Below are 27,026 nucleotides of genomic sequence, written 5' to 3'. Positions count from 1 at the left end.
CCATGTTCTTCCAGATTTTCTAATCATTTTAACCCTCAAACTGGAATGGTTGTTAGACGACTGCCACTAGCAATTGAGACTAGGTGCTCCCTTATTCATATCCAGAGGGAGAGCCTCACTTTATGTGCTATTTCAAGAGCCAGAATTCCCCTCTGCCATTTGACTCTAACCCATTGTTTCATTGGCCCACACTTATTAAGCCTGTCCATCCCTCATTCATTCATTTGTATAGGAGATGAACTGGGAATGGGGTTGGCTTGCCTTGAGTCACATGGCCTATGTGAATGAAGGATGGATACCTGAGGGGGAAATATGAGTATTTGTTAGAAAAGAGGAAGGAGGAAATAGACGTTGAGTAAGCAGGCAACAATATCAAATACATGGGATATTCTTTGGGGATGGAGTTGACAGGGCTTGTCAAGGGATTGAATCCTGGGAGAAGAGAGGATTCGACAACAGTTCTAACAGTGCTGGCTTTAGCATTGGGGAAAAGGGGTACCCACTGCGATGCAACAGACTAGAGAAAAGATCAGGTTTGAGAAAGATTATCAAGGTTTCTGTTTTCACCAAGTTGTCTTTAAGATACTCATTAGACACTGGAGAGGTGATGGAGTTGTTAGCTGATTATGAGTTTGGGGTTTCAGGGAGAGGCCAAGACTGAGAATAGAGAATCAAATCAGAGTTTGTTTGTTTTAAGCAACTGAGACCAGACAAGATTACTAAGAAAGTATATGGATAGAGCAAGAAGTGGACCTAGGGCAGAGACTGGACCCGTACCAAGATTTAAAAGTGGAGTAAAACAGGAGCCATTAAGGTAGCTAGAAAACTCTAGTCCAACTCTTCAATGTCATATATTTGGGTGGATTGAGAATAGTGCAAATTATTAGCTCACTGCCAAGGGGTGGCAGATGTTCCTTCTTTCAATTTAAGGTTAAGTGTGGGAGAAAAAAGATGGATATCTTTAAAAAAATACAGGGCAGATCTTGACATGCCACAAAAAAAGCATTATTAGTATACTACACAATCTTCCAAAAGAGAGTTGGCTCATTATCATAGTTATCTAAATTAAATATTTAGTGGGAACAGTATGAAGGGACATGGCATCCAATGGCAACAATTTTAACCTAAGGCCTGATGAAAAATACTGACCATTATTACATCTACAATTTGAATTCAAAATGATTTAAATGGAATTAAGTGATTATGGAAAATTACAAAGGAAAAAACCTGGGTTCTAATCCACATCTGACAACTGTTGGCTATGCAACCTTGGACCCTTTCATTTCTTATTTTCTGTGAGACCCAGTTTTCTATTTCATGAGATGTCTACAATAGACAGGCCCTTCCTGCCTGCTTCACAGGTTCACTGTGAAGATCAAAAGTTGAAGAGTATCTACTAACTGCAAAATCCCATAAAAATAATTTTCTTCAGCTGCCTGGCTAGCCTAACTTCCTACCAATGATGTGTTTCATCATCCTGATGCCAACTACCAATTTTCAGGTATTCAGTGCTTAACAGAGAAAGCCACCTAAACTAAATTTTGAAAACTTATTAAGGACAAAACACTGAAAAACTAGAGGTAACCCATTAAAACCTCTGCCCAATTCCTGTGAGGTTTCAGAATGGTACCTCACCAATTTAAATTCAAGGTATATGAAGTGGCCATACCTCTGGGTACTAATCTGACATTGTCAAGGTGGTATGGGGTCTAACAGTGTCCTTGTAAACCACTTACCAGAATACTGAGAAAATATACATCAGAATATTTCTTCAAATGCTACATTAGTATGGCTGCCTGTGCTTCATTATATGATTAAAACAATAAGGTTTTTTTTATAATTTCCAAAGTTCTTTCTTATTTTTTATTCCAACTGATCATACAGTAGTTCTGCCTGGTAGGCAAGGCAGATTCATGTTTGTCTTAGTAGGAGAAAACCTATTTATGTTCAAAATCATTTCGAGGCATACCTTAAATTATATTTCAGGTGCCCAACTCCTATTTTGGTGTCAATACTACATCATGTTACATAACTTTTAGATTTTAAATTACTCCACAGTACCAATGATTCTACTTCTAAATAAGTAACACATTCAAGTTTGAAAATATTCCAAATTAAAACTGTATATATTAGCCCCATTCTAAGTCTTATAAGAATCCTTTACCAATCAAATTAAATCTCCCCCTTCACAAAAGTAGATGTAGAAACAGTAATCACTGTGCAGAAACTTAATTGTACTAAATGAATCTGTTCTGTAGTATCTGAGAATATGCACATGTTAACAAAGCATCTTGAGCCCACTTACCCAGTTTTGACACAGACATCATTCTTGTAAGTGTGATCAAACCACTCTGGATTTTAAGAATAATACTTTATCAACTACTAATATTATTAATGGCTCAGGAACTAATTACAGCAATTTAAAATGATTAATATTTTAAAAACACAGGTTTTGAAGGGTCACCTTAGAAATGTCAGTAAATGCCTAAGCTTTCAAAATACAGATGAAATTAAGGTTAAATGTAACTTAAAAAGGAGTACCTTATAAATAAGACCAACATTTAGTCTATGTGGTTTAAGAAAAGTACTGAATTTGGAATCAGATGAATTCTGGCCTCAAATCATTTAACCTCTCGGAGCCTCAGTTAACATTAAAAAAAAAAATTCATTAATAGGAAATTTTTCTGTCTATAATAAAGCTCTGGAAAAATCACAAATAGTATGAGAAAATTAATGACGAGAGTCAAAAGATCAAGACTTCTGAACCAAACCAATATTAGATCAAAACATTTATTTTTTGTGTTACAAAAAAAAAAATAAATCCAAGGAGGTAATGAAATAAACATTTTTTAAGTGTCCCATCTTGGGTTCTCTGCTCTAGAATTTAGTAAACAGTTCAAGTTTAGGTTGCTTCAGCACTTCTGGATGCTATGATGTCTCCATCTTATAACCATGTTTCTCTAGTTCAGCTCTATAAAGAAACACAAAAGAACAACATCACTAGACATTCTTCATGATAAATTAAAGAAACAGATGATTTTTAGAAATAACACAATTAATAAATAATTGAGCTAATAAGCCTAAACATCAATTTAAAATACTACCAAATAGCTGTACTGTAGTCCCCAAAAAGAAATCTATATAAGGAAACAGGATGTGAATCCAAATAATGCTAATAAAATTTTGTTTTCCCATTAGTAAACTTATGTTTTATATTCCTTATTTTTCTGATCTATTTATGGAAGAAATGTGAGGGAATTACTGATATTTTCCAAATACTGTACAATTATTCTGTTCATAATATTTAAACATAAATTTTAAGAATCATTAACCATATGGCTAAGAACACTAGACACTGCTATCAAACTTTTAGAGATTTTATAATTACAATACTGTTATTTACACATAAACAATAAACAGATCACTTTTCATACTGACATATATACTGCCCTGAACAAATCAAAAATTATTAATCAAATGTAAGGGTGTGAAAATTATTCTGTATTAAATATATATAGGCTAAATATAATAAACAAGTTATAAAATATTAAGACTTTACTTTCCTAACTTTAAATGTGGATAAAAATCTCAAAAATGTATATTGGTATAAACATAAACACTTTAAAAAGATACTTTTTATAATTTATTTTTTCAACCTGAAATTTCAGTCATACTTTGAAAATGTCAACTGCAATTGTTGATCTGCCTTGTATAAACATTTGCACAAAAAGGTTTAGCCCTGTAATCAATATCACTTATTTAAACTACCATTCCAAACATCACCAGCAACTTTTCTGCCACAATTCTGATTTTATAAAAACAGAATTTTATAAAAAGTTCACAATAAAATTATGTGAGGACCAACCTATGATAAAATTGTACAAATGTTAAGCATGATTACACCATTACGTGTAAGATAAAAAGACATTTGTTCTCAAGCATAATTTCGCTTAGACACTATCACACTATCCAATGTAAATGTGATGCAAAAAATACATGGTAGGAACGATGTATAATATTTATTATTCATTTCCCCAAACTCCTTCACTTCCTTAAAATCTTTAGATATTTATAATACAAATACTGACCTAAAGTCCATGAATAATATTAAGGCCAGAGCTTATTCATATGAATCATCTTTGTCTTCTGCTCAGGTGTAGAGGACAGTATGGGCTGGTGGTAAAACACTGGATTAGGAGTCAAGAGATCAGCACAAGTTTCTGACTCTACCGCCTCCTTTGCTAAATTTAACTAAAATGCTTCCTTTGTCCTCTCCTCCCCAGGAAATTAAAGATTATAATACCTGTCTTTCATATGTTTCCTATTTAAAATGGAGATAATTTTAAACTTTCTTAAACAATACTTCTGCTGCGTTTAACAAAATCATTGTAGATTATTCATTTTCTCTTATTTTACAAAAAAAAAAACCCAAAATTCAACCTAAGATTTAGGTAATAAGTCACCAAATCCATCCGAGTTTCTGTCTGTTTGTCTTCATGACAGGAGGTGGTGACCAATTACATTTATAAATTGTTTACAAACACAAAGGAGAGTATGAGATATTTCTCAATTAGCTAAATTCTTAGAAAAGATGAAAAGTTCTTTGGTAGAATTCAGGACTTGTAAGAAACCAAAAGGAAAATAAATGAACACCACTAAGTACAAAACAACACAAAAACACTAATATCATGAGCCTGTTGAATGGAAAAATCCAACAGAGATGAAAAAGTAAAGAAATCCAGCACAACTGGAAAGATATCATAGGGCACATATAGAGAATACACACTATTTGAAACAAAAACAGCAGCATTCCTTTTACAACAAAACAAGAATAAGACTAACAGCCACTAGTAGGCTTCAGAACTCTTATTATCCAAGAAACTACTCTGCTATGTGACATTGGCTATATCTGACATGGTAAATCAGGAATTATTGGCTTTTTGGAATTTTTATGTAAAATGTGATAAAGGTCAAAAAAATCTCATAATCCTACCTATTTCTACTGATACGTACATAAACAAATGTTTCAAAAGCAGTAAAAACAGAATGATCTTTAGTTACATGGAAACATTGCTGGCCTTCTTTGTACTTCTACTTGTTGAAGGTAAATTACACTGAAAGAGAAACATGGAAAGTTTAAGGCTAAGTCCTTGCCAAGGCCATGCAGCTAAATAAGACACAGATAGGGGCTGGAACTCAGGGAATCTGACTGACTCTAGAGTATAAACTGCCTCTCTAAATTTAGATGGAATTAGGACTCAATCATATGAGAAAACAATAAAACATTTTTGGGGAATTCCCTGGCAGTCCAGTGGTTAGGACTCAGCACTTTCACTGCCCAGGCCCGGGTTCAATCCCTGGTAGGGGAACTAAGATCCGAAAGACGAGCGCGGCGCGGCCAAAAAAACGAAACAAAACATGTTCTTTACCATGGTTTATAATACCACATTAAGGGCCTCGATGCATTTTACAAAGACTGAAAAGAACATCTTTGCAGGAGACTTGTTAAACAAGACAGTTTTTAAAAGCAAGAATATAAATGTTATCTGAGGCTGCCTTGTCCAATATGGTAATCAGATGTGGCTATTTATTAAAATTAAATAAAATTAAAAATTCAGTTTATCAGCTGTGCTGGCCACATTTCATGTGCTTAATAGCCACATGTGACTAGTGGCTTCTGTACTGGATAGTGCAGCTTATAGAACATTTCCATAACTACAGTAAGTTCTACTTGACAGCACTAATGATATATCAAAAACTTTGTTTAAAAAAGAAAAACTCACAACACAAATAGGGAAATAAAAAGAAAATTTTCATTCACTAATGGAGGTATCAAGATTTATACACTTACAAAAATCCACAAACCTAAAGGCAGAAACACAACATAGAACATAAGAGCACTGTGGAGGTATACTATAAAACCAACAAGCCACAAAGAATATAAGGATAATGTTCTATTTCCAAAACCAATAAAAAGGCAAGACGCAGTAGTGACAAGAAATCCAATTATCAGTACATTTACTACTAAAAGTCCCCTAATAAAACCAAAGTATTCAGTAATGTCTTGATTTAATTGTTAAGAGAAAAGTGCTATTTTCTGACTAATGAAAAACACCCTCACCCCAAAACCCACTTGGGAGGAATCTGACTCTTCTGAATAGCGAAGGAAGAAAACTCATTTGGCTTCAACTTTAAAAATTTCAAGAAGATAACAAAAAGAAAAAACTGATACATGATTAAAATCAAAACACAAAATAGGGATCAACAGAGTTGTAAGGCCTGAAAATAAGTATTCTAACAGCATATGTTTATAATGAGAAAGAAAAGAAGGGATGCATTAAAAAAAAAAAGGCAGCAAGGTTTTCTCTGATGTGGCAAAATAAATAAACCTAAAATAAATACAAAAAGAAAGTGGCAAAAACTTGTACATAGAATTAATTTAATCCCAGAATGGAATGAGATCTGTAAAAAGAACAAAAAGGGCTTCTGAAAGCCATATATGGCTAAAGAAGAATGAGAAGAGAGAGATCCAATGCTCAGAATAGATTTTAGAGAAAAAGCAAGATTACTGTTCAACAGCTACTGCTCTATCTTGTCCATAAAACTGCAAAAAGAAAAACAACATCATTAAGACAAAATTGAAAATTAAGACAGATGAGATAATTCCAAACTACATTAAAGTAGTTTAAAGTTTCAAGGCCTGAATAATTACATCTCAGAGTACTGAAAGAAGGAAAAAAATGAGAGTCAGCAATTTTGAGAAATCATGGAGAATTGTAAAAGAGCCAGAATAACCGTGAAAGGCAAACTGTACTATGTCCAAAAAGGGAGAAATGAGATGGGTAAAACTGTTATTAGTTTCCAGCAAAATACTAAAAAGTCTTTAGAATGTAGGGTTTTTGAGCCCATAAAAAAATGCAGTTTAGAACAAAAGCTACTGTACCACTACTAAAAATAAATTTTAAAAATTTAGTATAAATTATCTCACTACTTTTTAGAAAAATGTACTAGAGACTAGGAAATTAAAAGATTGCAATAGAACTTCTATATCATGGTTTGAGCAAAGCAAATGATAGTTTACACAGATATCTTTGTGGCCAAGATAGATAATGTATGGGTTGAATCAAAACAAAATTAGGGAGGAAAGAATTGTCTACAAATGGTGCTGGTATAACTGGATATCCACATGGAAAAGAATGAAGTTGGACTCCTATTTCACACCATATACAAAAATTCATGCAAAATAGATCAAAGACCTAAATGTAATAGCTAAAATTCTGGAACTGTTACAAGAAAACATAGGGATAAATTTTCATTACCATGAATTTGGCAATGAGTTCTTAAAAGAGTAGATAAATTGGACTTTTGTGCAAAGAACACTACGAAGAAAGTGAAAAGACAACCTAACAGAATGGGACAAAATATCTGTAGATAATATGTCCCATAAGGGCCAGAATAAATAAGAACTCTTACAACTCAACAACAAGAAGACAAACTTTGAAAATGGGCAAAGGACTTGAACAGATAGTTCTCCAAAAAAGATATACAAATGGACAACAAACACATGAAAAGAAGCTCATCAGTATCATTAAAGAAATGCAAATCAAAACCACAATGAGATACCAATTCATCCACTAGGATGGTTAAAATGAAAAAAAAAGGTTTTGGCGAGGATGTGGAGAGGTTAGAAACTTCCTATATTGCTGGTAGTAATGTAAAATTATTCAGCTGCTGTGGAAAACAGTTTGACAGTTCCTCAAAAAGTTAAACAGAATTGCAATATGATCCAGCAATTCCACTAAATCCCAACAAAACCGAAGAGATATTCAAACAAAAACGTGTAAATGAATGTTCACTGTAACACTGTTCACAACAGCCAAAAGCTGGAAACAACCCAAATGTCCATCATCCGATGAATGGATAAACAAACTGTGGCCTATGTATACAAGGAAACAGTATTTAGCCATAAAAAGGAATGAAATACGGATACATGTTACAACATGGATGAAATTTAAAAACACTATACTAAGTGAAAGAAACTAGACATACAGATCATTCATGTGATACCATTTATATGAAATATCCAGAACAGGAAAATCCAGAGACAGAAAGCAGATCAGTGGTTGCCAGGGGCTGGAGGAGGAGAGGAATGTAGAGTGACTGCTTAATAGATATGGTGTTTCCTTTAGGGTGCTGAAAATGTTTTGGAATTAAATACAGATGATAGTTGTATGACATTATGAATATACAAAATGCCACTAAATTGTACACTTTAAAATGATTAATTTTACATTATATAAATGCTACTTCAATCAATTGATAATCAATCAACCAACCAATCATTTTAGGTAGATTTGTACATGAATATGGAAAAATACACTCCCAACACCTCACTCTCCATTCCAGTTTGAGAATCACCAATACATTGGGTCTGAGCACCCTATGATTCTAATTTCTGCTGAGTTGTTCAATATTGATAGAAAATTAACAGTGACAGAATTAAACCTACAAGGATTTAAAAAAATAGCAAATATGCTTCTAGTTAACTACTTTTATAAAGAGACTAGAAAGAACAAAAGTTCTATGCAATTACACAGAGTATTCATGTTTAGAAACACAGGAGATGAGGCAATATATCTTACTTTTCATAATTCGAAAATCTATTTCAAAGGCAACTGCCATATATAAGTTACATATTCCATGCTTACAATTAATACTAAGCTATATAAAAATTTGGCTTAAAACTTACCGTAACTGATTGGAGAAGTCATCCTCTACATTGTCATCATCCCAATTATCCTCCCAGACATGTGCATCTTCATCTTCATCTAAACCAGCCCAGTCTAAAAACAGAAACAGATGCCATCTAAATATTTCTCATACATTATTTCCATAAATACAAAAACTTCAGAAAGCTTGCTACTGAACTCTCTCAATTCAAAACATCTAAAACCATATCTATGAGAAATGGTAATCTTCCTCTTTAAATCTCAATTGATGCTATCTTGTTTTCTCACTTCTTGAATTTGCAGATCTAAAACAGTAGTTAATACAAAAAATTCTATTTGCTATGAAAATTTATTGTAACTTCAGGAGGATATTTACTTTGCTGATAATTTTTATAAGGTCTATTACAAAATCTTTCAAAACACAGCACCAATAACAGAAAAGTAAGTTGAATAGCAGGACGATACCGGCCTGGAATTCAAAACTGCTAAACATAAAAAAAGATAACTCATACTCAGATAACAAAAAGTAAACCAAATATTTTCTTAAACATGGTTGTAAAACTGTGTTAGAGAATGTCCTTATTCTTTAAGACACACATGCTGAAATATTTAAGAATCGTGTCATTTTGTTGACAAGTTTACTTGTAAATGCTTCTGAAATATATTTTATATCATACATATCTATCATACATATGATAGAAATAAAGTAAATATGACAAAATGTTAACTGATGAAACATGGGTGTTTGTTGCCTTCTTGTTTTTTGAGGTATAACTGACATATAACATTATATTAGTTCCAAGTATACAACATAATTTGATACTTGCATACACTGAGAAATGATCTCCACAATGAGTCTAGTTAATATCCATCACCAACAGTTACAAATTTTTTTTTTGGATCAGGACTTTTAAGATCTACTCTCTTAGCCACTTTCAAACATGCAATAGAGTATTAAAAACTATAGTCATCATGCTATACGTTACATTTCCATGACTTATTTTTGTAACTGCAAGTCTGTACCTTTTGATCCCTTCACCCATTACACTCCTCCCATTTGTCCTTTATTTAAAACTTCTACAGGGTTAAGTTTCAAAATTAAAATCTGAGAAAACTAGTTTTTAAAAAACCAGTATGGAAATAACCTCTGGAAGTTTTCCTGATTCCCTCTTCCTTTCCTTCAGAGATTAGGTCCCCTCTTTTGTGTGTATCTATCACAGCACCTACATACTGTACAATCAGATTTATCATTTTATATGCCTATGTCCATTACTAGTATCTGAGCTCCTTAAGAATAAAACTCTTTTATTTACCTTTGTATTCTTAAGCCACAACAATACCTGTTGTGCATATGCACGACAGTTGGTTGTGAAAGATGCAACGAACTCTAAATCAGACCTTGTGTTTTTGCTTGATCCCTCCCCTCCAAAAACAGTAAGCATGAGTTACACATGCTCTTAAATGTGTCCTAGTAGCTTCATCTTAGTAATTACTTATTAGAAACATGGCTAAGAACATTTCGATCTTTTAAAAAAAAGAAGTCAATAAGAAAAGGTATGATTTAGGCTTTTCTTATAAAGCACATATAGATTTAAAGGTATTCAACAATGGTTCATATGGGTATTATATTTGTTACATTATGTATCTAACAAAAAATTTTAAATGCCATATGTCAACATCATGATTTAAGAATATAAGAAAGTACCTCCATTTACCTGGTCCCCCCAAACCAGAAATTTGGGAGGCAGCTTAGCTATCCTTTCTCCTTCAACTCTCATAACCATTCATTATATCCTTTTGATTCCAGCTCAAGAACCTACAGAGTTATAGTCTCCTCCTCCCTATTCTTGCTGCCACGATGTTAATTTAGGAGGGATTATTCCATACTTCACGGACTATTATTGTGGTCTTTTTTCTGTCCCCTCCTCTCTAATCTTCCAGTCTGTACCCTCTTCCACTGATGCCCAAAATGACCACCATTCCTGTAAGTAACTATGCAAAACATTCAGGTAGGAAGCACATTTTATTAAATTTGCAACTCTAATGTCTATAGCTGAGTACTGGGCACATAGTAGACACTCAAAAAGATGTTGGGTAAATGGAACTACGTTTCTCAAGATCCCTTCCTCTGAGTGGTCAATCTCAAGAAAAAGAGGGCAGTGTGTGGTTTCAGTGAAGTCAAGAGTATATATTTCAAGATGGAAGAGAATAACAATATCTTGTATTATGAATGAGTCGTGTAGAATTCTCAACTGTATTTACTCTAAGAATACTTTTGAGACTTGCGATCATCTGTTTGAATGCTCCCTGAAGAGAGATCATGCGGGAAATTTCTTTAAGATATTAGTGCCTGAAAAGATGAAAGTTTCTCTTAGGCAATTTATTTCAGGTTGCTAGGAAGCTCAGTCAAATGTATACTCAACTTTAATCATTGGTATAGGGTAGTGAATGTATATTCATTAATAAAAACTTTCAATAATCAAAAATACTGATTTTTACTGGCCTAAATGTTCTTGTATCTCCCAGTAATATTATTATTCTCAAAAAGGAAATATTGTAATGATATAAATTCAAATCCTATACTATTCTCTGAGGTCCTCAACAGTAGTAATACTTAACAATACTAAGTATTAATTACATCTCAAAATTAAGTTGACTGGGCTACAGATATCCTTACATGTTCTCCTTTCTTATAGAAGTACCTTTCAAACTGAAAATTTTTATTCTATTTATGAATCTACCTATAGTTTTTAATGAGAGTAGATTAAGAAGTTAAAGTAAAGGAAATCACATTTAGGATTTCCTACAGTCTACGGAAGAGTGATGAGAAAGCTAACGCAACCAAATTTTTAAAAATAGTATATCTGGAGACTTCCCTGGTGGTCCAGTAAGTAAGACTCCACATTCCCAATGCAGGGGGCATGGGTTCAAACCCTGGTCGGGGAACTAAGGTCCCGCATGCCAGCCGGTGTGGCCAAAAAAAAAAAAAAGAAATTAAAAAAAAGAAATAAAGATAGTATATCTACTTCCAAAGCTAAAGATAAAAAATATTTCTGAACTTTTATAAACGAGCAAAGTGACTTAGTTAAGTCAAGAGTTAATCATTAGGTATAGGGCTAAAACAGTACTGTTATTCTCATATTGCCATTGCAATCAATAATAAACAGTTTAATATGTACATTGTTGTATACAAATTTTCTTTTTGTTTTTCTAAGAGCAGAGAAATCTCAGAAAGAAGGGAACTACTTTAAGGCAAAAATAAAGGGGGCAGAAACTGAAGCATTAAGTATACAAGAGAGGAACATTATGTAAAGATGGTACAGGTTGCAGGCTAAGATCAGATTTTAAATTAAAAAGGGGCTCAAAAAGTAGATATATTTCCCTAATACTAAATCATCAAGAATCAACTACATGATTTTAATTCTTTAAATTAAAATTAAATAAAACACTTCAAATCATAGAAATTCAGATTCTTGTACCTTGAACTTATTATAATGGAAAACTGCAATCCATTATTCCTTTTATAGCAAGTGAATCATGCTATTCCTCCCCATTCCCTCCAGTCTTCCTATAACCTACAGTTCTGAGCTATCTAATAATATTAATGGACAGCTTAGGAGTTTTTGTTTCTTGATTTGTTTTAATGACACTAAACATTCCAGTATAAAAAATTCACATAAAACTATTTCATTAAAACAATGCAGCAAAGTTTGGCTTTATACTTCAAGTTTTTATAAAATGGCTAAGACTGAAGATTATTTAAAATTACAGAATTTTGGAAACAGAGAAAGCCTTAGAGATCACTGTACAGCATACCCCTCTTTGCTTTGAAACCACCACCATTATCACTACCAAAAAAACAGAAAGTGAAGACTGTCTTACAAGAAAATATTTATTAACTTTTTTCTACTGTTATTTCACAACCTCAAATCCTAGACTTTAAATATACTTGGGTTGAGCCTAGAAACAAGAATTGTCAAATGAAATATTTGTTTCACTGGTATTTTAAGGAATCTTTATAAAGATATCTAATAGAGCTTAATGTTCCACAAAATAATTTGAATACGTTACGACTGTATAATATGCTCTTGAGTAAAGAAGGTGACATAACTCAAGTCACAATTGAACTTTAAAGTTCTAAGACACCAAGCCTCATATCGGCCTGAACCACTTCTAACTAACCAGTTTCCTAAATTTTTAAGGAAATAAATTGTCAAAAGATTCAAGTTAGAAATATAAAAAACAAGAATATTTATTTCACATTTCTCTGCTAATCTTGTAAGCCTACCCTTTCCAGAACAATAAAAATACAGGGCCCACAGGACTTTTAATCTGATTATGGCTTGATTCAAAATGTTGATTTCAGGGAATTCCCTGGTGGTCCAGTGGTTAGGACCCTGTGCTTTCACAGCTGAGGTCCCAGGTTCAAACCCTAGCTGGGGAACTAGGATCCCACAAGCCACATGGTACGGCCAAAAAAAAAAAAAAGTTGATTTCAATATTGTTAATACTGATGTCATTCAAATACCTTCAAGTTGACTTTAATTCTTTTAACTTTAAGAGACTAAAAAAACATACTTGTTAATTTGTACCCTACTCTCTCAGAGAATCTAAAACAAGAAACGTAACAGCTTCAATAACTTATTTTGTAGGAGGTTCAATCCTTAACTCCATAAAGGCTAGGGAAAAAAAAACAATCAAATTCTTTATGTAATATGGGAAATACGAGTTTGAACACGGTCTTTTTTTGTTTCTGTTTTTTTGTTTTTGGCCTCGAGCAGCATGTGGGAATTTTAGTTCCCCGACCAGGGATTGAACTGGTGTCCCCTGCAGAGGAAACGTGGAGTCTTAACCACTGGACTGCCAGGGAAGTAAGTCCCTGAACAGTATCTTTTTCAAAATTTTAAAACTAGTACAATTTTTAGCTTATCAAGTTGAATTCTGATGATCATTTAGCATAAGGATCAAGTATCTCTCCCTCTGGTAACAACCATCTCATGTTACTTTAATGGCAAGGAAAGGAAAGGGAAGAAGGTAGAAATAAAGTCCCAAGAAAAATAAACTGGCTCATGAATGGAGGGAAAATAGTATTATGAGCAAGATTTTAGGTAGAGGACTTCCCTGGGACACGGGTTTGAGCCCTAGTCTGGGAAGATCCCACATTCCGCGGAGCAACTAATCCTGTGCGCCACAACTACTGAGCCTGTGCTCTAGGGCCCGCGAGCCATAACTATTGAGCCCACGTGCCACAACTACTGAAGCCAGTGCGCCTAGAGCCCATGCTCTGCAACAAGAGAAGCCACCACAACGAGAAACCCGTGTGCGCATTGCAACGAAAAGTAGCCCACGCTTGCCGCAACTAGAGAAAGCCCGCGTGCAGCAACGAAGACCCAACACAGCCAAAAATAAATAAATTTATAAATTAAAAAAAAAAAAGATTTTAGGTAGAACACACACACAAAAAGATTCATGACAGTAGCTCTGTATTTCATTCGTATTATTATACAGCATTTCACAATTATGACACTACTGAGCATACAAAGACAAACCAAAATCTATAATCTATTTTAGGTGGAAACTTTAAAGATTTTCTTTATTAACTACGAATGTACTGAACTATATTACGTAAAATGTTTAAGTGATAGGGTATAACATCCCCAAATTTATTTCCAACACTTATAAGTCCTCCGTATTATACATGTTACAATATATATAAACTACAATATATGTAAACTCAACTAAATGAAGGGGAACATAAAAAACATGTGACTGTTGTAATCTCTGGATTTGGCAGACTTCTCTTGCAAAACATCTCTGAACTGTGTTTTACTTTTCAATTATAACACTGCACTGTTAACCATGCAATTTTATTTAATCACTTACTTTTAAAGCATTAAACCCAGAAACAGCTTTTTTTAAAAGGGCAAAATAATAAAATCAAACAAGGATACCTGATTTATGTCTAATGTCTTCCTTCAATACGTAGATGACTATAAAGTACACACTTTATCTTCAACACTAAATGCATTGCCAGGATTGTGATTAATCATTTAAATAACCACAGCTGTGTTTACTTCAGTGTGCAGGCCTCCAGATGTGTACTGGTAAAAAAAATTACCATATTTTAAGAAGTCAGAATTGGAAATAACCAATAACAGATGCCTAATACATAAGTGTCTAGCAATTCTAAATTATTTGAGACTTTGCCCCCAAATTTGACTTTGTTCACATCTGCCAGTGAGAATTACATCTTGGACTAGCTTTAAATGTCACAAATCTGAGTTACCAAAAATCCCACATACTTCATCTAAGTATCACCTTGACATTTAAGTGTGAAAAATGGTTCTCTCTCAATGCTTTTAAAAGTACTTACTCTCCCCCACCCTCCAACATACCTTCTGAAATTTCTAAAAAGTATAAAGTATACCACTTTGGAGAAAAGTAAAGAGGAAATTCTATTTATACCAAATAGGGTTGCAAACGTTCTACTTTAAAGCGATTTTCAGGAGCATCAATCAAACTCTCATTCATTCCTTAACAGTAAAGCTACTCTGAATATAAATAAACTAATCTCCAACAAAGTTGCTTCAAATAAAAAATATGCATATATATACAGAACATTACATGAAGAAAAATATAAAACAAACAAAGGAAAGTTCTAAAAAGTTCTAAATTGTACATTCACCGCTATAGGTGAAACAGGAATAGCTGCAAATAGCACCATTACACTGATAAATATGATAATAAAGCCACACTAAATCTAGTCATTCTGAGATAAATTTACACATGTTCCTGCTTAAGCTGTATAAAACAGATTAAAATTTTTTATAAAATTTCATTTCTGTAAGTTATGATACAAAAACATCTATATACCCTAGAAATCTAATGTCTATTCAGTGGCTAAGAAATCACTACTAGCATAGCACCATTGTACTATACTTATATTTTCTCCAACAAAGACCAAACATGTCAGTGGGGTACTTCAGAGCAAACAACCAAAAGCAACTGTTAAACGATGTTGCTACCAAACTATTGGTGAACTTTCAGTTGTTTGTGGTTCTGAGTCTGAAACAGAGGTCCAAAATGACTTATACACACACACACGTATGTGTGTGTGCATATATTTTATATCAGAATGATTCCACTACAAACATGCTGACTTTGGTTCTCTTGGTTGATTAGTGCTTTTATTTCTCTTTAATTCTATAAAATTCCTCAAAGCCATTAGTTATTCTAATCTTTTCCAAGCACTCCTACACTCATACTGATTCTCTCATTTTGATCCTCCATATTATTGAGGCAAGAGTATCCAATGTAGAACACTTCCCTGGTGGCACAGTGCTTAAGAATCCGCCTGCCAATGCAGGGGACATAGGTTCAAGCCCTGGTCTGGGAAGATCTCACATGCCGCGGAGCAACTAAGCCCATGAGCCACAACTACTGAGCCTGCGCTCTAGAGCCCACGAGCCACAACTATTGAGCCCGCGTGCCACAGCTACTGAAGCAAGCGTGCCTAGAGCCCGTGCTCCGCAACAAGAGAAGCCACTGCAATGAGAAGCCCGCGCACTGCAATGAAAAGTAGCCCACGCTTGCCGCAACTAGAGAAAGGCCGCACACAGCAACCAAGACCCAACGCAGCCAAAAATAAATTAATTAATTTTAAAAAAAAGAAAAGAAAGAGTATCCAATGTGAACTCAACCATCGGTCTTCCATTAATTATGCAAGTGCAAAATCACAATCCCTGATTTCTTACTATCAAAATAGCTGCCAAAGCTCCCTTGTAATTCTTGCATCACTCTTCCCTAATAACAACCTATTTCAGGCCCTGAGTCCTCACCTAAGCTATTTCAACAATTTGCTAATTAGCTTCCCTGACTTTCTATCCTTTCAAATTCTGCTGGGTTAATTTTTCCTAAACTGCCTACTGCCTAAAGGAAACATACACATATCAAACAAACAAAACCCTAAGGATCAAGTCCAAAGTGGTCATTTGGCTTAAAGCTTTCCATGATTAGGCCCCAAACTACCTGTGTAATTACAACTACTATTTCACAGCCAAATAAAATACACATACACATTGATCTTCCACCTCCAAGCATCTACTCCTCTTCCCTTTTTCTGGAAACCCCTTTCCTACACTTCTACCTTTTGAAAGCTCTGTTCAAATGTTGCGGCCTCATGCGGTACACAACTGTAAATAATTTCCCCTTCTTTTCAGCTGCTGTTGCACTTTACTATCAGTGGTTTAATCCCCACACCCCCACCACCACCACCACCACCACCACCACCACCACCCGCTTCCACTGGAAGGAAACCAAGTGAAATCTTACCCAGAAACCCAACAGAAAAAGACAGTCAAAAGCAAAGGTGTTCTGGTTTACTTGGGTGTGGGGAGAGAAAGGCTTGGAGTGCCCCCTCCTAGCATAAGCACTTGCAAAATACTAAAAAGCTCAAGTCTGGCATGAAAACTTACTGATCTCCATTGACATTTATATCACTAAGTCCAAAGACAAATATCTACCTAAAGAGTCAAATTTGCCTCTGTGCAGCCTCTAGTTAACTTTGTCCTTGGTAAGTTATTTTGCTGAGCCCCAAGTATAAAGCTGTCATAAGGCTGCTATGAGGATTACATAAAACAATGTACCTAAAGCGCTTTGTACAGATAAACGGCAGCTAGAATCATTCTCACTCTGCACCTTTCAGTGCCAGATGTATAGGGAGCACTCTACAAACATATATCAAAAGAATAAATCATTTATTATGGGCTAATCACACCAAGGAAACTTAAGGGGTGATGGAGGTAAAAAGAGAAACAGGTTGCAGAATAAAGATACCATTTCTACCAAGCATTACATCAATAACAGAGCACAAAACTGGAAAAAAAGATATCTGGTAAATTTTTAATACTTCAGAAGAGTGTAAGTATAGCTTTTGAAACTTTTATTTTCCCCTCATTGTTTTCACTGTTCATGTCTTTCAATGAGTTATGCTTAAAAACAACATTACTACGTAACAATGAACACCCGTCACAATTGCTTAATGCTTCTTCATTCCATTGAACTAGTTAAATAACTAATCAAACAGTTTTTCAAAGTAGTTTTTACTGTTTAATATCCTGAGTCACACCACTCACAACCCCCTGGCAAGCACTAATATCTTGATTTGGGGGGGGGTTCATTCCACTGTATCTCTTTATACCTCTTGTACATTTGTATGCATCCTTAAACAATACATACTATTGTGTTATGTATCTTTATATTCTATATGAATAATCAAACTATTTTTTAAAGTACTTTTGGAAAAACTTTTGACAATTTTTTAATTTATAAGTTTTTAATATTAAAAAAATAATCAAATAACCCTCAAGCTCAACAAGCTTAATTTTGGATACATCTAAAATTACAAAATATTTGTTGAAAATGGTTCAAATTAAATAAATACCAAACATCATGCAAAATCCAAATCCTTAAGTAGATTAGGAGGGAGAAAAAAAGGAGCCTAATGTTCACAGAATACCAACTTTGTGCCAAACTCTATGCTACATATTTTACACATATATCATTCTATGGACTGAATGTCTGTGTCCCCCAATCCTGAAATTCATATGAGGAAGTCCTAACCACCCTCAATGTTATGGTATTTGGAGATGGGGCCTCTGGAAGGCAATTAGTGTTGCATGAAGTCATGAGGGTAGAGTCCTCATGAGATCAGTGTTGTTATAGGAAGGGAATCCAGAGAGCTCCCTTTCTCTACCTTGTGAGGACATGGTGAGAGGCAATAGTCTGCAAGCCAGGAAGAGAACCCTCAGCAGGTACTGAACAGGCTAACATCTTCATCTTGCACTTCCCAAACTACAAATTGTGAGAAAATAAATTTCTATTGTTTAAGCCACTCAGTCTATGGTATTTTGTTATGGCAGCTCAAACAGACTAATACAATCATACAATCGTTACATGACTCTGATTATTATCCACAAATTACATGAAGGAACTGAGGATTAAGAAGGTAACAATTAAAGGAAAAACGCAATGGTCCATCTTGCTCAAAGAAATCAATCCAAATCAAAATGATGCGATTCCATTTTCATCCCTCAGGTTTGTAATGACTAAAATGTTTAATATGGAGTGCAGGTAAAAGGTGACCTGTAGATGGAAATTTGTGTAACCCTTGTAAAAGGTAATTTGAGAATATGTCAAAATTCAAAGTGCACCTGGTCCTGAATGAGGTGTCAGAGCCCAAGCAGAGCCAGGAAGGCATTCCTGTGGAGGGGCAGTGTTGTGTGGTTGGTGTGTCATAGCCAGGACAGAGTCAAGAAACCATCCAATGCTGGAGTAAGGAGAAGTGACAGTGGCCTAGCATAAAATGTTGAAGCCTAAGTGAGATAAGGAGGGGATCTGTGGGTGTAGGGGACAACAAACATTGGTTAGGGAGGAGGATAACATAATAGACAATGACCCAATATTTACAATAATGGGAGCCAAGTTTCTCACTGCTGGGGAAGAAAGTTACAAATATGGAAAGGGAAAAAACTAGAATGAGCCCTGTGGTGTTGAACTGTAAATTAGAGATACCTATGTGAACTCATGGTTTTATACAAACACATACATAAATAGATGTATATATGTACATACATTTGTCTATTTCCTATTTCCTTCCATTGACAGCATCCCAAAAGCCATTAGCACAACTGGAGGTAAGATCTTACTTTCCAAATACCATTCTCCACTGAAAGCTATGCACCTTAAAGGAATGGCTGATTCCAGGACTGGAACAGGAAAAGTATAAGATTAGCTTGGAATACCTACTTGTGTCAGAATGCTAGGAAATGCACAAAGAATGATGGTGACTTGTCAAAAGGTCACAGAAGACAGCTTGATGGGATTCCCCATGTACAAATTGGGACAATCTGAATATCAAAATAAATAATAGCAACAAATTATAACCCATCGAATGAGAATTCATGAGTCTATATTGATATAAATACACAAATGAATAAATTGAAAGTTTGATAATGAATGGAAAACTGTGGTTACACAGTTTCAAAGTCCCTCCTAGTAAAATACCTATTAATTACAAAGGGAAAATCAGTAATCTAACAATGGAAAAGTCTCACAGACACTACCTTAATAAAGCTACCATCATCAGCAATGGAATAAATGAGAATCATGTTCCACCTGACAGGATGCAATGGGAATACAGCATCACTACTATGATATTCCCACCAAGGTGCAGAACCTAAATCGAATCATATATAAACGTGAGCCAAATCCAAGTTGAGAAACATTCTATAACTGGCCTGTAATCTTCAAAAGTGTCAAAATCACAAAGCTCAAAGACAAAGAGACCTGCTGTAGACTAAAGAAGACTAGAGATATGACAACTGAATGTAATCCATGATTCTTAATCAAGACATTATTAAGACAACTGAAGAAACCTGAAAAGGACCTATGGATTAAATGACAGTAATATATCTGTGTGTTAATTTCCAATTTTGATGGTTGTACTGAGGTTATGTCTTTGTAGGAAATACACATTAAAATATCTAGGGGTGATGAACATCAGGCTGGCTCATGGAAAAAAAGGTTGTTTGTATTGTACTTTCAATTATTCTGTAAGTCTATAATTATTTCAAAATAAAAATTATATTAAAAAAATTAAAATGAACCTGCCAATTTGATCTGGCAATTTCCTAAGAATTTATCTTATAAACAAAAACAAAGATGTAAGACGTAAGAATATTTGCTGCAACATATTCTGTAACAGAAAAAAACAAAACATAAAAACAAGCAAACAAAAAACCTAAAACCACCTAGGTATCAATAGATATTTATAGATTATTTATTGTGCATACAATAGACTAGAACACAACTATTAAAAAGCATGAGGTAGATGTTTATATTAATGTGAACACACGTCTAAGATATATAATGTAAAAAGAAGAAAAACTGTATATGTAATATGGTCCTTTGTGAGGATATATACAAACACACACAAATAAATATATATATGTATACATACATATAAATTCAGGAAGGACACTGAAAGAACTGTTTAACAGTGATTATACTGGAGCATAAGTAATGTTTTTGGGGAAAGTTGGCGAGAAACAGTGCTTTCACTTTTTAATTTATACCTTTTCATAGGTTTAAATTTTAAATAAGCAGTTACTTGTACAATTATCCTACATATTTTGCTGCAAAAATATTTTAAAGGATTTAAGTAACTAGTACAAGTCGACAAGTTAAAAACTGATGCACAATGAGATACCACTGCACCTATCAGAATGTCTAAAATTAAAATGACCACGTGTTGACAAAGACGTAGAGTAACTAGAACCCTTATACACTGCTTGTGGGAATGTAAAATGTATAACTACACTGGAAACAGCTTGGCAGTTTCTTAAAGTTGAACATAAACCTACTGTAACATAAACCTACTGTAACGCTCAGTCATTTCACTACAAGGTGCTAAACCAAGAGAAATGAAAGCATATGTTCACACAAAGACTTCTACATGAATATTCACAGTAGTTTTACTTGTAAGGGAAAAGAAAAAGGGTAATTGGAAAAAAAAACAGGAAATGACCTAAATGTTCCTCAGAAAGTGAAAGAATAAACAAATTGTGGTATAGCCATGTAGTGGAATATTTCTCAGCAAGAGAAAGGAACAAGCTATTGATAAACGCAACAACATGGATGAATCTCCAAATAATGATGCTGGGTGCAAGATGCCTGAGGAAAAAGATACTGTCTGACTCCATTTATATAAAATTCTGGAAAACGCAAATTAATCTATCATGTCAAAAGGAGATCAGTGATTTTCTGGGGATGGGAAGGGATGTGGAGAGGACTGACAGGGAGAGATTATTATAAAGGGACACAAGTGAACTTTTGGGGGTGATGGATATGTTTGTTACCTTTTTGGTGGTAATGACTTCTCTGTTGTATTCATATTCTACAACATATAAAATTGTGAATTTTGAGGGAAAACAAAAAGTTGATGGATGGTGGATTTTGAACCTAGGTCTGATCCTAGATTCATCATGCTTCATGCTTATTCATGCTTATTCATTCATTCATGCTTATTCCATCCTGGAGCTCAAAACTTTTCTTCTTGCATATGATTACCATGAATGGACATCGAATAGGCACTTTATCATTCATTATATCTATCTTTTTTCTTAAAAGATTTTAGTAACATGAATTCTTCATTTCTTGCTACTACCATGCAACTAATTTAAATATGTGACATTATTTATTTATGTGTCCACTATATTACATTTAATAACTGAAAATACCAAAGCCCTTTTGGCTCTAGGTAAACTGACTAGTACAGTATCTGACATAGTCAGTATTTAACTAAGATTCTAAGGAACTCTTTTGTTGAGGATTTAGTCCAGTTGGTATCCAATGTTCACATAAATATTTCTCAGTGGCATTTTTCACAGGACAATTCTTCCTTGTGCAGGACTGGTCTATGCATAGCAAGTATTTAAAATCCTTGACCTTTACCCACTATATGCTGGCAGTTATTTTACTTTCTCACTTGACAAGTGAATGTGATATCCAAAAATACTTCCTTGGTTAAGAACCACTATAAGATGTCCTACTTTGTTAGGCACAGGCGAGAGTGCCTCAGTTATTCCAGAATGCTAGCAGCATTAGGGAACCACCAGCCTGCTTCAGATAACACAGCAGTTCCAGTGATTATAGAAAAATTATAAACTACTTGGTATAATAGTATTCTCTTGTAAACACCATTGCTTCTGAAGGCAAACTCAGGTTCATTTTAAATATTCTTTCCCTCAAAAAAAGGAAAGAAATCTCTCAATTCTGGCATAGGAAGAACAGAATAAAAGAAATGAAAGGCCCACTTGTTCTTCCCATTTTCACTCTCATCCACTTCTAATTGTAAGAGAAATGAGATTAATGAAAATATTTTAATACCTTTTCAATATATGTCTGATTTGAAAAATTGTTTGAAGTTTCAAATAAATTATAGAGTATTTCAGTTTTAGGCCCCACCCTACTACTATTAACCTAGCTGTATGATCTTGACAAGTTCTAGCTTCTCAAGACTTTTAAGTTGCTTTCCAGTTCTAAAATTCTAACCATGCCAAGCCTCCAAAATTATATTAAATCATTCCCAAAACGTTGAATGTCTTCCAACAAATCTGATAGTCAATGAGTTTAAACAGTCAAGAAGTTGCAGAATTCACAAAGATCCTAAACATGATTTTTAACAGTTCCTACTTAATGACCAGATCACACACCCACCAATTAGAATTGAGGAACTGCCAATGTAACACAGATCCACAGTCCAAATGATAAAAAAGGAGCATTTGTTTCTTTGCACCTTCAGGAAATCACCCCACACGTCACACCTCACACTGAAGAAGAGCTATTCAGAAGAAACAATGAAGTCTCCATGAAAACGCATTATCTTAGTTTCCTTTTCAAAACAGAAATTCTCCTTCCTTATAATGATTGAATTGACATCTTACCAAACAAGTTCTTATCAGGAATAAGATGTAGCAACAACACCCTCAAAAAATATACAATTCTGTAGTCAAACCAAGGATACATAATTTCAGTAATGCTTTCATGTAACAGGCTCTTAACTGCAAGCTACCCTAGACAATGGACATCATTCACTTTCTGGAACACAGAGACCCAATGGGCCACTGAAAGTAAGACCTCCTCTAGATTGATTAGATGATTACAGGCAATTTTAAGTTGTATCTACTTGTGAGTTTGTCAATGGCATAGTCACCATAAAGACAATCACAAGAAAAAGAATCTCCAGAAAAGGCAAAGGACTTGGTAATTCAGGGCACTAAAAACTGATCTGAAAACTCAAATACTGAAAGATTCAAAACAGGCCAGTTTCAAAGTACTGCTTCTCCAACTTTACCTGTCTGAATTAAAAACCAGAGAAGAAACACACAAAAACCTAAACAAGCAAAAGCATTTCAAATGTTACTGCTCATTCTAAATAGAAAATCTCCTGAATGAATGAGGTTCTACATATTCAAACCAGAAGATGACAGATTTTCTGTAAGGTGACCAATAAATGGTGAGTTACTTATGATAATAAACCAGTCTGTTGTGGGAGGCCTGTCTTCAGAAAAAATATTCTTTGCTTTTCCTTTTAACTTTAATGAGATTTTTTTTTTTTTACTATGTAACTACCAACATTTTGAACAAATTGATGTTCCCAACATAAACTTAGTACAAGAATTACATATTCTGCAAAAGCTGATGAAATGAAAGTTGCTGAAACATCATATGTATCATCAGGCCCAGTTATCTTTAGATCCTTTTTAAGCAGTCAATTCTCGACTACTTATTTTAAACACAGGTTCACTCATTCGACAAGCATTTACTGACCATCTACCATGTGCCAGGCACTTGGCTAAACGTTAGGGATTCAGATTAAAGTTTGCTTGGGTTGGGGACTCAGAAAGACCTATCAGATCCTGACGACCACTTAATGGCAAGCTTTTAAAATCTCTGAGCCTCAGTTTCTTCAGAGATCTGATAATTAGACTATATAATGTAGATAAAGTGCCTAACATGGTATCTTGTATATGATAAACAATAAATGCTAACTATATCAAATATGAAGTTTGCGTTAGAAGCAGATCCTGATCTCAAGCCAGTTTTTTACTACATAGCTCACTGTTGGAGGATTATGAACCAACTTGAAAGTGAGATCAAGAAAACATGTCTGCACAGATAAATCCACTACCAAAACAAAAAACAATCCCCACAATACATAATGAATCCCAGAACTGAAAATAGATGTGCTTTGGGTTAGTTTACGAGTTTGTGTAGTATGTGCTCCATACTTCTTCCACTAAACAACCCAGTACACTATAAATAAAAATAACAAATGTTACAGCTTTGTGGCTTTATGCACAGTAGGATCATGAGGGAGTACAACTCAGGACCATTTTGGTGAAGCAGTAACTAATGTAACAGATTTGTAACCATTAACCACAGTTCTCTTCCTACACCTTCAGAAAGGTCACCCAATAGTAACCTCCTTTTCTTATAACATAAATATTTACCTTACACATAGCAATTAGTTGATAAAACCAACAATTCTGAAACCCTGATTGGCAACAACGATCTAACAAACAGAAGCAGTACAGCTAAAGAGTTTTAAGAGTGCTAGTGTCAACTGGGCCAGGTTCCCAACATTTCTAGCCAGTTACGTGACACTGGGCAAGTTTCTTAACTGTTCAAGCTTCGGTTTCTTTATCTGAAAAATGTAAATACCAGCTCCTACTTACTAGGCTTGTGAAAATGAATTAAGTTAATAGAAGCAAAATACTCAGACAAGCAACCACCCAAACAATGTTAGCTATTTGCTGGTACCTACAATGAGAAAACTAAAGCTCCTCTCGGTAACCATGAAGCTAATAAAAATGTAGACGTTTTACGGTCTTATAAATACTTAAACTTATGTTAGTTTGAAGTTAAGTGATCAAAAATTAATGAGGAACAAGAGGAAGGCAATAACGGGAATTAAGCCCTAACACCTGATCCTCCCGTTCTACTTAACAGGCTTCATATGTTAAGTCCTAAATGTAGGCAGCATCGGCCTAACTAGGAACAACAATTTAATTCTGGAAGGGTTCAAAGCAAAGGAAGACTGCTAAAACTAATAATAATAACAATAAATAAAGGGAAAAGGGATTATGTAGACATGAACGAGGTGGCGGTAACCGGGCTGAAGAGGAAAAGGCCCCACCATCCCGGACACCGGGCTAGGGAACCAGGGTCCCCGTGGCTCCTCCCAGTGAGGAAGCAGAAGGCATTTAGCCTCACCGCTGAGGTGAGTCCCACCGTGACACCTCGACCCGAAGTCGGTCGTGGAGGGTCGCGCGTGCAGAGCCTTGAGAGTCAGTAGCGGGGGTCCAGACTTCCCGCGGGTGTCTCCCGGCCGAGCCCTTCCACCCGCGCCGCCTCCACTCGGAGGCCTTAGTCACTGTCCGCGCGGCCCAGAGGCCGCGGGCGAGCCGGTTACCTTCTGCAGGGAACTCCTCGAACTCGTCGTCCTCCTCCAGCAGACCCAAGTCTACCGGCTGTTTTTTCTCTGACATCGCGACCCTCCGCGGCCAAAACCTCTCAGTCAGTAAGAAAGTTGGACCTCTCACTTCGCCTTACCACAGCCCCCACCGCCGTTGCAGCCTCCCAGGCCGGCTCTATCATAGAGACGCGGGAGAAGAGCAACCGGATAGCGCGAGGGATGCTGGGATACTGGAGGTCCGCCCAGCGCTTCCTGCGGGTTTCGCAGCCCTTCAGAGTTAGCAAGGTGGATTATTTTGTGCGTTTACCGTCTTACGCGGACCCTCTGACTTGACAAACTGAGAACAGGGTAGGTTTCCGTGACAGGAAAAGACTCATAATGTGTGGGAAAAAACCCCACCTTTACTTGGTTTAGGCTGAGGGATGAAGTACCGACTAAAGTTCATTAAAAGCCTGCCAAGTGCCAGGCCCTTAAATTAGATTAACTCCATCCTTAAACCAGTTCCCTAAACATGGTATTAAATGTCTCCACATCACAGGAAATTCAGGTTCAGAAAAAAATAGCCTACGTCACTGAGGTACTGCTAGACAACCCAAAAGCAGATTTGTTTGCCTGACTTTAATCTCCAAGCTTTTCCATTGTTCAGTGTTCTTCTGTCTTGCGGTTAAGCTGTGGTAAATAACCTGTTAAACATTGTGCTGCGTGTGTGTGTGTGTGTGTGTGTGTGTAATAACTAGTTTAGAGGTTATTATAATACTGTGTAAAACTCGATATATGTAACATTTTATGGTGTTCAAAATAAGTCATTTTGAATATAGTTGTGAACTACATAAAACTTGACATGGTATATGTATATATAGTATAATAGAGGAATAGTGTGTAATATATAGATACATAATCGGGTATTATTGTAAATTTTGATACATATGTTTGTATATTTAAATCCCATTCCTTCATTCAACAACATTAACTTATATCATGTACTAGGCACTGTGCTGAAAATCAAACATGTGGAGACAAAGGCCTTCCTTCAAGGAGTTCATATTCCACTCAGAGACATGTCAACAGATAAATCACAATGAAACATAGTAACACATTTGAATCTCTATTTTAAAATAAAATTATCTGAGAAATGAACAGAGTGTATGGGCATACAGAGAATGGAGCAACTAAATAAGAGCACAAATTTGGACCAGAATTTGGGAACCTATAATTAGATGTAAATTTAAAAAAATAAGATGGTTCTTATAATACTCTTT

The 27,026-nt window shown here is 35.1% G+C and overlaps 1 protein-coding gene across 2 annotated transcripts; it reads right to left on the bottom strand.

The window, feature by feature from the left end:
* Positions 1-2,776: 2,776 nt before the first annotated feature.
* SEM1 (SEM1 26S proteasome subunit) lies at positions 2,777-25,949 on the bottom strand. Of its 2 annotated transcripts, none has more exons than XM_024766983.1 (3): positions 25,765-25,949; positions 8,750-8,843; positions 2,777-2,971 (listed from the first exon to the last, which is right to left on the bottom strand). In XM_024766983.1, exons 1-3 carry the CDS (start codon positions 25,838-25,840, stop codon positions 2,929-2,931), a joined length of 213 nt encoding a protein of 70 aa, XP_024622751.1. In that variant the 5' UTR covers positions 25,841-25,949; the 3' UTR covers positions 2,777-2,928. The 2 variants fall into 2 exon arrangements, with proteins under 2 accessions (XP_024622751.1, XP_024622750.1); XM_024766982.1 differs by lacking the exon at positions 2,777-2,971 and adding an exon at positions 4,184-5,114 and having other exon boundaries at positions 25,765-25,942.
* Between the last annotated feature and the right edge of the window lie 1,077 nt (positions 25,950-27,026).

Source organism: Neophocaena asiaeorientalis, unplaced genomic scaffold, assembly GCF_003031525.2.
Source record: "Neophocaena asiaeorientalis asiaeorientalis breed wild unplaced genomic scaffold, Neophocaena_asiaeorientalis_V1.1 scaffold70, whole genome shotgun sequence".
NCBI classification, from domain to species: Eukaryota; Metazoa; Chordata; class Mammalia; order Artiodactyla; family Phocoenidae; genus Neophocaena; species Neophocaena asiaeorientalis.
The sequence above is the reverse complement of the archived record's forward strand: the minus strand, read 5'-3'. Positions and strand labels throughout refer to the sequence as shown.

What these genes read in the sequence shown, in the direction of transcription:
- SEM1 (XM_024766982.1), bottom strand. Translation starts at nt 25,840, where the DNA reads ATGTCAGAGAAAAAACAGCCGGTAGACTTGGGTCTGCTGGAGGAGGAC. An exon ending in CGAGGAGTTCCCTGCAGAAG is followed by an intron (nt 8,844 to 25,764) that starts GTAACCGGCTCG and finishes TTCTGTTTTTAG; the next exon opens with ACTGGGCTGGTTTAGATGAA. An exon ending in GACTTCTCCAATCAGTTACG is followed by an intron (nt 5,115 to 8,749) that starts GTAAGTTTTAAG and finishes TTTCTCTTTCAG; the next exon opens with TGTAATTTACCTTCAACAAG.